At 41.8% G+C, this 13,364-nt stretch overlaps 1 protein-coding gene across 9 annotated transcripts in view; it reads left to right on the top strand.

Annotated features, from left to right (window-relative positions):
• The window catches only part of APBB2 (amyloid beta precursor protein binding family B member 2), a 184,386-nt gene that overhangs the window by 101,445 nt on the left and 69,577 nt on the right, over positions 1-13,364 (top strand). For 6 of the 9 annotated variants that reach the window (XM_058192353.1, XM_058192354.1, XM_058192358.1 and 3 more), the window contains exons 5-7: positions 5,464-5,526; positions 5,947-6,032; positions 8,980-9,040. In XM_058192353.1, coding sequence (XP_058048336.1) covers positions 5,464-5,526; positions 5,947-6,032; positions 8,980-9,040 — 210 coding nt within the window. The remainder of the gene's footprint in view (positions 1-5,463; positions 5,527-5,946; positions 6,033-8,979; positions 9,041-13,364) is intronic. The other 3 variants (XM_058192357.1, XM_058192356.1, XM_058192355.1) reach the window with 1 other exon arrangement.

Here is a 13,364-nt window from a genome sequence, read left to right as displayed (position 1 = left end):
TCCACCCCGATGCCAGAGATTACGGGGGTCATCAAACAACCAAAAAAGATGATTAGCTATCTACATCCCACAGGCGCATCGGTCTGCATCGCATCGCATCGGTCTGCATGCTGGGTTTTGCACTGATGAAATGGGTAGTGTTAGAAATTACTCCTGTTTTCTATCTACCCGGAAGAGAATAGGCATAAAATATAATATTCAGCAAGTACATCAGTGTGTGGTGCCATCAGAAGACACCCAATAGGAAATATTGCACAGTTATGAATCCTTGTTGTTAGATTGCAAATTATTGCAACTGTATATGCCGATTTTTATTTTTTATCGGACAATGGATGAAATGTATAGCTTTGTTAAATGAACGGGGTTTATTCACTGCCTCTCTGAGCCTGACTGGATTGAAGGCAGTTTGCTGGTATATATTTTATTTATTTTTATCCTGGCTTTATTTACTTTTGCAAATAACTCAAGGCGGCGAACATACCCAACACAAGGTCCTCCTCCTAATCCCCCCCCCAATAATAAACATCTAATAAGAGTTTTTAATCATTTCAAATCATTTCAATTTTTTAAAAAAAATATGGGCAGTCTTCAATTTACGATCGCAATTGCGCCGAACATTTCTGTTGTTGAGTGAGACGTTCCTTAAGTGAGTTTTGCCCCATCTTACCACCTTTCTTGCCACCGTCGTTAAGTGAATTACCTGCGGTTGTTAAGTTAGGAATGCCGTTGTTAAGGGAATCTGGCTTCCCCATTTGTTTTGCTTGCCAAAAGGTCGCGGAAAGGGAACCACGTGATCCCAGGGGATCACTGCAACCGTCATAACTACGAGTCAGTTGCATAACTACGGATCTGAATTTTGATCCTGTGACCCCCTAGGGCAGGGGTTTCCAACCTTGGCAACTTTAAGACTTGTGGACTTCAACTCCCAGAGTCCCTCAGCCAGCAAAGCTAGGAGTTGAAGTCCACAAGTCTTAAAGTTGCCAAGGTTGGAGACCTTTGCCCTATTATTATTATTATTATTATTATTTATTTATTTTATTTATTTATTTTATTTGATTTTTATACCGCCCTTCTCCCGAAGGACTCAGGGCGGTGTACAGGCATAATAAAACCGACAATACAATATATAAGTTTAAAATACGATTTAAAAAACTTATTTTAAATTAGCCCAATGATTAAAATTTCCCATACTAAAAACCCCGTTTAAAATAAATAAATTTAAACATTAAAATCCCAATTTAAGCCAGCCCCGCGCGGATAAAAAGATGAGTCTTGAGTTCGCGACGAAATGTCCGAAGGTCGGGTATTTGGCGTAAACCCGGGGGAAGCTCGTTCCAGAGTGTGGGAGCCCCCACAGATTATTATTATTATTATTATTATTATTATTATTATTATTATTATTATTATTATTATTATTATTATTATTATTTATTGAATTTTTATACCGCCCTTCTCCCGAAGGACTCAGGGCGGTGTACAGCCGGAGATAAAATACAAAATATGTACAATTAAAACAAATTAAAAACATAGCAAAATTACAAAAACGGCTAATAATTAAAATTAAATTTAAAATATTTAAGAATATTAATAAAACCCCAATTTAAAATCAAACTATTATGCCAGTCCCGCTTGAATAAATAAGTATGTTAGAGATGCTGCATCGGTCGGTAAGTGTGAAAAATGGCCATAACTTTTTTTTCGATGCTGCTGTAACTTTAGTGATTTGTCACTAAATGAACTGTTGTAAGTCAAGGGCTATCTGTATTAAATTAGTAATTTCTCTTTTTTCTAGTTCGTGCGTTTCTGAGAGAGATGGTAGAAAATTATGTTAGATATTTTTCTAGGTAATAGAATATGAAGATAATATTATCCGGGTGAGCTCGGCTTTTTGTGAGCATGTATGATCATGAAAATAGGGACGCGGTGGCTTAATGGGTAAGACACTGAGCTTGTCAATCGAAAGGTTGGCAGTTCAGCGGTTTGAATCCCTAGTGCCACGTAATGGGGTGAGCTCCCATTACTTGTCCCAGCTTCTGCCAACCTAGCAGTTCGAAAGCACATAAAAAATGCAAGTAGAAAAATAGGGGCCACCTTTGGTGGGAAGGTAACAGCGTTCCGTGCGCCTTTGGCGTTGAGTCATGCCGGCCACATGACCACGGAGACGTCTTCGGACAGCGCTGGCTCTTCGGCTTTGAAACGGAGATGAGCACCGCCCCCTAGAGTTGGGAACGACTAGCACATATGTGCGAAGGGAACCTTTACCTTTATGATCATGAAAACTTCTCTTAAGATAATCAGTTGATTATCTTCCGTCAAGTCCCCTGGACAAATACTTGGAGGAGCTATCATGTTGTTATATCTGGCCGCTGGCACTGATGGACGTCCATCCATTATTTGGATAGACAAGTTAATTTAAGTTGTCCTCAGGGGAGCAGCTTTGATTTGCTTTGAAGGAGTGGAATAGCCGAACGGTTTGATCTCATTCTTGTTCAAGTTGCATTTTTTTTTTGACAAGGCAGTTTGCAGGATGCAATTAAGCAGGAGCTGCAACCAGGGTGAATACATGAGGGCAGGTGGGAAAGATTTAGAAAAGAATACTTATAATTGATCCTTGGGCTGTTTGAATCCTCGGGTCTCACTGGAGACGGCCATTAACATAGTCTTGAAAACTTTCCAGAAGAGGCAGTTGTTATGACCCAGGCCCAAGTAGGTAGTAATAAACTCAGTCTGTGAAAAAACAAACAAACTTTATTCGAACAGCTGGGAATTACTTCATTCCCAGCGTTGTTCAACTCAAAGTAAAACAAATGCCTCCCAACACAAATTCCTCAGTTATCTCGCAAACCTTGGTCCAATTAGGCAAACTGCCAAAGGCCCTTCCTGGCAAACGTCCAGAAGCCACACAAACAAAGACGTAGACGAAGCAGAAGACGAAGCAGAAGACACAGCTACAATGTTGTTTTCCGGCAAAGGCCAAATGCCGTTGCTGGTCTGTCTTAAGCTTATGGGAGGGACCAATCATCTCTTGGCCTTACTACCGAGTTGTCCTCTCTGCTTGAGCTGCTCTTGCCTTCTGGCAGCCCTTCTCATGCGTGCATTAGAAACAGGCTCCTCCTGTTCCTCTGCCTCACTACTATTAGTCTCTGGCGGCTCTGGAGTCCGCACCTCACTTCCCGATGGCCCTAGCCTCATCTCAGCCTCATCGCTATCAGCTCTGTAGGCTGTTGATGGACCACAACAGCAGTCCTGCCAAATACAGATCATCCTAGACCAGTGATGGCGAACCTATGACATGTGTGGCATGCAGCGCCCGCTCCGTGGGCATGCGAGCTGTCACCCCAGTTCAGCTCTGCTGCGCCTCCTGGTCATCAGGTCTCTGCCGCGCATGCACTGGGGGCAGGACCCATGCAGGGGTCCGCGCATGCATGTGCAGGGGGCAGGGTTTGTGTGTGGGGGACTGCGTGTTTATGCGCAGGGGCGGGGCACAGGCGGGGAGCCGCATGCGCAGGGGCAGCGCACACATTGCATTTAGTGGGTTCCGGCGCGCCTGCCGCATTGGGCACTTGTTCCGGAAAAAGTTAGCCATCACTGTCCTAGACTTGCAAAAGATTGTTTAGGGACTGTTCAAAATTTAGTGACTTATGACCATTTTTCTCACTTAATGACCATGGCAGCATCCCCATGGTCCATAGCTGCCTGCAATTACTGCAGGTTCTAGTCCCACCAGGTCCAAGGTTGACTCAGCCTTCCATCCTTTATAAGGTAGGTAAAATGAGGACCCAGATTGTTGGGGGGGCAATAAGTTGACTTTGTAAAATTATACAAATAGAATGAGACTATTGCCTTACACACTGTAAGCCGCCCTGAGTCTTCGGAGAAGGGCGGGATATATAAATGTAAACAAACAAACAAACGTGATCAAAATCCAGATGTTTGGCAATTTGACTCATATTTATGATGGTCATGTGATTCCCTTTTGCGACCTTCCGACACGCCAAAGTCTATGGGAAAGCCAGATTCACTTAACAAGCGGGTAACTAACCTAACAACGGCAGGGATTCACTGAACAGCTGTGGCAAACAAGGTCATAAAATGGGGCAAAACTCCCTTAATAACTGTCTCACTCAGCCTTAAATTGTAGTCAATCAATTAATCAGTTTATTACAGTGTTAGACCAGAGACCGGAATCAATAAAAATGCTCAGTAAATATACAATTAAAAGTACTAGTATTAAAATAATAAACCAACAACTAAAATCTATAATAAAATCCAATCAGTTGTAATCGTAAGTTGAGGTCTTTGGCAGGAAGGAAGGAGGGGATGCAGAATTCAGTTTTGGCATCCTGATGCACGTAAAAACCTGTTGAGCCTCTGGTGGCTCAACAGACTAATGCAGTCTGTTATTAGCAACAGCTGCTTGCAATTATTGCAGGTTCAAGTCCCACCAGGCCCAAGGTTGACTCAGCCTTCCATCCTTTATAAGGTAGGTAAAATGAGGACCCAGATTGTTGGGGGCAATAAGTTGACTTTGTATATAATATACAAATAGGATGAAGACTATTGCTTAACACAATGTAAGCCGCCTTGAGTCTTCGGAGAAGGGCGGGATATAAATGCAAATTAAAAAAAAAATACCAAGAATATTTGAATCTCCAGGTTGAACTGCGTGGTCCTTGGTGCTCTCTGACTTTGGTGGTTTCCTTGCGGTTGTTTCATGCCCCAACTAGGGAACGTTATTTGTGCCTTATGATGTTCCCTAGTTGGGTCATGAAACACCTGCAAGAAAACCACCCAATTCAGAGAGCAACCAAGGACCCTGCAAGTCAAAATGCTAGGAATGTGGAGAGGTCTTGCAAGGGTTCGGGAGAACCTCTAGCTAAAATTCTGTGCGGTTCGGAGAACCCCCCCCCCCAAATCCCACTCATGGCTGGCCCCTCCCACCCCGCTCCACCCCACTCCGGAGTCCTCATGCAGCCCGTATTGGATGCAGGTAAGTGCAGGAAGTGGGTGCAGGCTCGGGGAGGTCAAAAAACGGGCCTATTGGGAGTTTGGGAAGACCGAGGAGGGCCTCCAGAGCCTGGGGAGGCTATTTTCGCCCTCCCGGAGGCTCAAGAAAAGCCTCCGGAGGCCGGGGAGGGCAAAAACACTTTCCCACCCCTGCTGTGGTGCAGGAGGCCAACTAGGCCACGTTTTTTTAACCTTCCCGAAGGTTTGAGCCTCACGCTTTGAACCAGCTCTGCTTTGCCGTAAAATTATATTTCCGTCGAATTTAAGGTGTTATTATGTCCCCTAACCCAGCCTTTAAATATCGGTGCTAACAAGGGTGTTCTGTGTTTTCTTCCCTCCCTCCCTTCCCTTTCCTTTCCATGCCCTCCTTGTTTGTTACACGTGTGTGTGTGTTTTTTTTAAAAACACAATATGCTTCTTCCCGTGTGAATATATACATATATTGCATATATCTAGAAACAGCCGTGGAGTGATTTTGCAGTGCTGAATGGGGGAAAGATTAATAGTGACATTTGGAAGGCAAGTATCCGGTCAGATTATAGAAGAGCTTTTGACACTCATTTCAGCTTTTATTTTTTAATCTTATTTTTGTTTTTTTTTTAAAGTGTGATCTGCCTTTTGCATGGCTGTAGCTGTACGGCTGTTCTCTCCCCCGCCACCAATATCACTCACGATAACAAAAATCAGGCAAATGAATGTGAGCTTCGCCGAGCCAAGTTGCAAACCCCCCTCCCCAAAAAGACCACCCGCTCCCTGAACCTGATCTTTTCACACAGCCCGAATTTGCTCATATGTCATTCCCCCCACCCTTAACAATTGTGCTGTGAACAGTGCATGCCTGCTTCTGTGTCCGCCGAGCATCATCATTGTTGTTTTTTAGAAGGGAGAGGTGCTCTCTTTAAGTGGGCTTAACAACACCGTTTTTTCGTCGCTCTGCAGGACCTTCACGCGGCCACCGTGAATCCAGACCCCAGTTTAAAAGAGTTTGAAGGGGCTACCTTGCGATACGCATCCCTGAAGCTCAGGTGAGAAAGAGGGAATGGGCGGGCAAGGCGACGAGGTGGTCGGGGGCGACCACAAACCACGCGTTCAATTAAAATTATAAAAAAAAAAAAATTCTAGTTAAGAGGATTTAAGTCAGGGGTTTCAAACTCGATTTCATTGAGGGCCGCATCAGGGTTGTGTTTGATTTTGGGGGCCGTGGCCAGCTTGACGTCATTCATGTTGGGGGCGCCTGTGGCGGCCCGAGCGCTCTGCCAGCGAAAATGGGCTCCTGAGCTCTGTTTTTGGCTGCGATGGCTTCCTGCAACCTACTGCTAGCGCTCCGTTTTTGCTGATAGAGGCACCACGAGCCAGTCCTTTGCTGTTTCCATGGGCCGATCTGCCCCCCCAGCCCTTGAGTTTGACACCCCTTGTTGTGCCTCGTCATCCCTCCTCTCGTCAGCCGGGCCCCTCCCGTCTAGACCCCAGCCTGTTATCAGACTCAGAGTCTGATAATGAAGATGAACGGCCTGTCATACCTCCAGCCCCCGGCCCTGGCCCCATGCCCGGAGAGGATTCCAGGAATGAACAAACAAACCTGATAAACCTCACTCCTACAGCGTGTGAGCAGGAAGCCAGCCACGTGCTGGAATTACTGACAGCAGATCCAGCTGAAGAGAATTCAAAGTGGGAGGATCCTCGCTTCCGGAGATCTGAGAGGCGACGCCAGCAGAAGGAAGAGAGGGGCAGGCCTGAGTCATGGAGCCACACCCCACAGCCTATATAAAGGACCTGCTTGTGGCATTCTAACCTTGAGTCAAGCAAAGTCTCATCTAGTTTGCTGAAGTCACAACTTGGATTCCTGCCTGCCCTGAGAAATCTGGAAGGAATTTGGCAAAGCTGCAGAGGCTTCGTTGCCACGTTTGATACGGACTTCCTAGACCCGGTCGTCAGAGGGGGAGGGGGACACGACACCCCTGATTAAAGTGCTCAAGCCAATTTGCGCGAGACAGAAGTCAAGAGACTTCAGCGCAGCTTGGACTTAGAACACTTATGGGAACGTAATGATTCCAGGCTAATTCCTGTTTCGATTCCTCTTCTCCTTCAGACACTGCCTCCTCATCTCCTCCTACTGAAATTCCTTGACTTGTACAGGTAGTCCTCAACTTACAACTGTTGTCTTTAGTGACCGCCCAAAGTTGCGATGGAAAGAAGGGACAGGCAACCGGTCCTCACAATTATAACCGTTGCTGTGTCCCCATTGTCACGTGATCAGGAGTCGGGCGTGTAATTGTGACAGTTGGAGCGTCCTGGGGTAACGTGGTTGCCACTTGCGACCTTCCCACCTGCCTTCCAACCAGCAAAGTCAACGGGGGAAGCTTGATTTGCTTGATGATTCACTTACAGTAACACCCTGGGTGTGATTCGCTTAATAACCATGGCAAAAACAGGTTGGATAATGAGGTTGGTCCAATTTTGGGACTGTCACGACGTAAGACTGTAATTGACAGGTTCCATTGCGGTTGTTAGTTGAGGACTACTTGAATTTGAGGGGGATTGTCTGTCTTTTTGTCTCTACTGTCATTTATCATCTATCTTTCTATCTATATCTATCATATCTATCAAATATCTATCTCAAATATCTATTGTATCTATCAAATATCTATCTATCTATCTATCTATCTCAAATATCTATTGTATCTATCTATCTATCTATCTATCTATCTTACCTACCTACTTACCTACCTACCTATATTTATTTATCTATCTGTCTCTACTGTCATTTATATCATCTGTCTCTCTGTCTATCTCTCTCTCTCTCTCTCTCTCTCTATCTATCTATCATATCTATCAAATATCTACCTACCTATCTATCTATCTATCATATCTATCAAATATCTCTTGTATCTATCAAATATCTATCTATCTATCTATCTTTCTATCTATCTATCTCAAATATCTATTGTATCTATTGTATCTATTGTATCTATCTATCTATCTATCTATCTATCTATCTATCTATCTATCTATCTATCTACCTATCTTACCTACCTACCTACCTACCTACCTACCTACCTACCTACCTACCTATATTTATTTATCTGTCTGTCTCTACTGTCATTTATATCATCTGTCTATCTATCTATCTATCTATCTATCTATCTATCTATCTATCTATCTATCTATCCATCCATCCATCCTGTCATTTGTCATCTGTCTGTCTGTCTATCTATCTATATCTTTTATCTAGCTATCATCTGTCTGTCTGTCTGTCTGTCTATCCATCCATCCATCCTGTCATTTATCATCTGTCTGTCTATCTATCAATCTATATCTATCTTTTATCTAGCTATCATCTGTCTGTCTGTCTGTCTGTCTGTCTGTCTATCTATCTATCTATCTATCTATCTATCTATCTATCTATCTATCTATCTATCTATCTATCTAATTTATTGACTGCCATTTTACCCCAGATCTGTTAATTCCATCGAGGAGTGTTAGAAAAAAACAAAAACAAAAAGGAATTTATTTATTTATTTTTTGCTGGCTGTGAAGGTTTTTCTTTTGTTAATGTTTCGTTTTCATTTAGTTGCCAGTTGTGCATTGTTGTTGGTTTTGCCTTGTCCGTTGCAGAGTTTAGGTTGACTGATTCTGAATCGAGTGCCGTATTCCTGCCTTCAGTTTCCTGACTGCTGTGATCGGCCCTTAATTTTGTATTGCGTCCTTACGGCGCAGTTTAAATGTGCAGTTCTACTTCGGCTGCACTGCGCTGGGGGCTGTCTAATCTGCAGGACCATGTTTAAATGTGCCAAGATGTGCCATTAGCACTTTTCCAGCCCATCCCATGAAATCTACCCAGCAATTCAGAATTGCCTGTGTCAGATTTAAAACATTTTCCCTTCCTTGATGTAATAGCTTGGAGTTTCTTTGACTTGTCGGCGTATATTTGAACCTTGGTCTAACAGAAAATTACCCTCTTCTATTCAACAGAAATGTTCCGCAGTGCGACGAAGACGATTCCTGTAGCATCAATAGCGATCCAGAGGCTAAGGTCAGTATATGACAAAATACAAGTGGTCCTCAACTTACGACCACAGTTGAACACAACTTTTTGGTTGCTAAGGGAGACGGCGGTTCCGTGAATTTTGCCCTGTTTATACGACCTGTCTTGCACCCGGTTGTTAAGTGAATCACCGCGGGTTGTGACGTTAGTAGCATGGTTGTTCAGTGAATCCGCCTTTCCAGCTGACTTTGCTTGTCAGAAAGGGCTTCGCGTGACCCAGGGGACACTGCAACCGTCGTAAGTATGAAGCAGTTGCCAAGCACTTGAATTTTGATCGTGTAACCATGAGGGGTGGGAGGCTGCAATGATTATAACTGTGAAATCCGGTCGTCAGTTGTTTTTTTCAGAGCTGTTGTAACTTTCAAACCGTCACTAAAATGAAACAGGTAGTACATTGAGGACTACCTGTGTATTCTGACGTCGGGTGCCACAGTTAAGCTTCAGTGTTATTTTACACCAGAGTAAATTTTTTAGCGATCAGTGCATGAACTGGTAAAAGCACCCCATTTCAATAGTTAGAATAGTAGCGGTTTTTGAAATTTGTAACATAGCCTTTTTTGTTTCTTTTCCAGAGGGATTTTTTTTTTTGATTGAAGCTTTTTTATTGATATGGGTAGTTTGTTTTTCTTGATCATGGTAGTCATTTGTGGTACATATAGTTTAATGACTCTATTGATTTCAAGTAGGAAGACTATAGTGGTCTTCAGCGGTTATGCAGGTTGCAAACAGATTTTGCCAGTCCAGAAAGGAAAGATCGTTTTTTATAAGGTCGTAATTGGCTTTTTTGAAGTTGTGGTTGGGAGTACTGTTGTTATGACGATTTAAGTATGGCCGTATATTGAGACGAAAATCAATCATGCAGTGGTCACTGTTGGAGAAAGGTTCTTTAATTTGTAGTCCGTAAATTGAGTTTGAATTGTTGCAGAAGATGAGGTCAAGGCAGTTGTTGAGTCTTGTATTGTTAGTTACAAGTTGTTCAAGACCTAGGTTTGTAACAGCGTTGTATAGTGTAGTATGGATTGGGTCAGTTGAACATTCATTAGTTGTCCAGTTAATGAGAGGTAGATTTAGGTCACCCAGGAAGATGAGAGGATATGGGCAAGAGGTAGCCCATGTTAGCATTGAGGTTAGCATATTTGCATGGGTAATGTCATAGTCAGGGGCTCTGTAGCATAGTAAGAATCGAAGAGTAGTGTCAAGGGATAGGTCGCATACAATAGTTTCAGGAAGAGAGAGTTTATGTGCTACTTGGATATTTTTTAGATTCAGTGACTTTTTGTAAAAGATAGCCACTCCACCACCTCTTCGGTTTTCACGATCTGATCGATAGACTTGATATTCTTTGTTTGAGATAATGGAGTCAGGAAGGGATGAGTTCAGCCATGTTTCACAAACAAAAATGATATCAAATGTGCCACTGTTTAATAAGAGGATAAATTCAGGTAATTTGTTGACTATGCTTCTTGCATTTATCAATTTGCATTTGAGATCTGAAGTGATTGGTGTTGAAGAGGTAAGGGGCGTGCATACCTAGTTTTGGATGTTAGTAGGTTGGGGGTTGTGTACAACAGATGGTTGTATAGATGGTTGGATGGTAGTTTGGTTGTTTGGATGGATGGTTGTTTGGATGGCTGGTTGGGTGGATTGTTGGGTGGCTGTTTGGATGGCTGTTTGGATGGCTGTTTGGATGGCTGGTTGGATGGCTGGTTGGATTGTTGGTTGGATGGCTGGTAAGATGGTTGGTTGAATGGGTGGTAGGGTGATGGGTACTTGATTGAATACTGGGATGGCTGGTTGATTGTTATGGGTGATGGGGGGTTTGGAGGTGATTTTTTGATTGTAGGTTTTATTTTTTATGCAATCAGCACGGTAGTCGATGTATAGGTTGGATTCACCATTGTCTTGTCTTCTTTTAAGTTCTGTGCGAAGTTCACGAGAACGTATCCGTTGTAGAAAGGATAGATCAGGATGTGATCTAAATTTACTGTAGGTAGGGTTGGATTTAGCAATTGAGTTTATATTATAGATGAATTTGCATTTACTGTCCTCATTTATGCATGTGACTCTACAAAATCTTGGTGCTGTTGACCCATCGCTGTTTTTATATTCTGGTCCATCTCTGGAGACAGCAATTATTTCATTTGGGAAGATGGTTGATGAGTTATAATTTCCAATGATGTTGTGAATCTTACTGATATCTCGTTCGTTAGTGTTTTCAAGTCCAAATAATATTGCATTATTTATTTTTTGTCCTCTCTCCATTGCATCTCTGATTAGTTGGTTAGTAGTTATTTGTTGTTTAGGTTGTGTTGTATTAATTTGTTGTCTAGGTTGAGTTGTAGGTTGTGTATTAGGTTGTGTATTTTGTGATGATAGATGAGTTTGGAAGAGATTTAGATCATTTGAGTTTTCATTTTTTAGTGTTGAAATTTGTTTTATCAAGTTTGTGAAACTTTGTTCAATAACTGATAAAAAAATCTTTTCTAAGTTTTGTTCAATATTTTGTATTCTTTTTTCTAGGTTTTGTTCAATAGCTTGTAATCTTTTATCTAAGTTTTGTTCAATAGTTATTAATCTTGTTTCTAAGATTTTATCAGCGTTGGATTTTCTGGCTGGCATAATGATAATCTTTCTTATTCCTTTGTTTTATTTCACACTCTTTCCAATTTTAGTAGTGATTAAGTATCTGTCACTTAATCAATTATCTTTAATTTTATATCTCTCTCTTTAACTTTAAATGGTAATCAATTTGGCAGTTGCTATGGTAATGGGGAGTCACTATGGAAACAGTGAGATTTGGCGGGAAATTTAAAATGGTGAGATTGGGTGGTTGAAGAAGCTTCTTTAAAGGTGGCCGTAATGGTGGGAGATTCAAAAAGTCAATAGAGGCCGGGAGACTGGAGTCTCCTAGGAACTCACCAGTGGTCCTGCAGCAGTCCTGCCGATTGGGGGATAGGTGGTTTTTAATTCTTTTAAATCCTGGTTGTTTAGAGATGATGCAAATGCTGCTGAGCTTATTTCTCCTTGGTGGGGAATTTAAAATTAGAAGCGGTGAGGGAGGGCGGCGATGGCAGCGGCAGTCTCGGTAGTAACGCGACTCATGGCAGTGGCAGCGGCAGCGGCAGTCCCGGGTCTGGCGAGGTGGCTCTAGCGGCAGCGGGCGTTTACACAAGCAGCAGCGGCAGTCTCGGGTCTGGCGTGGTGGCTCCAGTGGCGGCGGGCGTCTCCAGCCGCCTTTAATCGGCGGCTCACACAAGCGGCAGCGGCAGTCTCGGGTCTGGCGGTGGCTCCTACTAGTATCAATCTCTTCCCACTTATTACTATAACCATGTTGCTTGTATCTTTACAATTTATATTGTTTTATTTGTTTCCTAGCATGATTTGATTGCTTATTGACTACCACTAAGTGTTGTATCTTATGATTCTTGATGAATGTATTTTTTTATGTACACTGAGAGCATATGCACCAAAGGCAAATTCCTTGTGTGTCAAATCACACTTGGGCAATCAAGAATTCTATTCCATTCCATTCCATTCCATTCCATTCCATTCCATTCCATGTTTTCTATTCTATTCTATTCTATTCTATTCTATTCTATTCTATTCTATTCTATTCTATTCTATTCTATTCTATTCTATTCTTCATCCATTATTCTATTCTATTCTGCTCTGTTCTGTTCTGTTTTGTTCTATTCTTTATTCCATTATTCTATTCTATTCTATTCTATTCTATTCTATTCTATCTATTCTATTCTATTCTATTCTATTCATTCATTCTATCTATTCTATTATTCTATTCATTCTATCTATTCTATTCTATTCTATTCTATTCTATTCTATTCCATTCTATTATTCCATTCTATTCCATTCCATTCTATTCTATTCTATTCTATTCTATTCTATTCTATTCTATTCTATTCTATTCTATTCTATTCTTCATCCATTATTCTATTCTATTCTATTCTATTCTATTCTGCTCTGCTCTGCTCTGTTCTGTTCTGTTCTGTTTTGTTCTGTTTTGTTCTATTCTTCATTCCATTATTCTATTCTATTCTATTCTATTCTATTCTATTCTATTCTATTCTTCATCCATTATTCTATTCTATTCTATTCTATTCTATTCTGCTCTGCTCTGCTCTGCTCTGCTCTGCTCTGTTCTGTTCTGTTCTGTTTTGTTCTATTCTTCATTCCATTATTCTATTCTATTCTATTCTATTCTATTCTATTCTATTCTATTCTATTCTATTCTATTCTATTCTATTCTATTCTATTCTATTCTATTCTATTCTATTCCATTCCATTCCATTCCATT

Source organism: Ahaetulla prasina, chromosome 8 (genome assembly GCF_028640845.1).
Source record: "Ahaetulla prasina isolate Xishuangbanna chromosome 8, ASM2864084v1, whole genome shotgun sequence".
NCBI classification, from domain to species: Eukaryota; Metazoa; Chordata; class Lepidosauria; order Squamata; family Colubridae; genus Ahaetulla; species Ahaetulla prasina.
The sequence above is the reverse complement of the archived record's forward strand: the minus strand, read 5'-3'. Positions and strand labels throughout refer to the sequence as shown.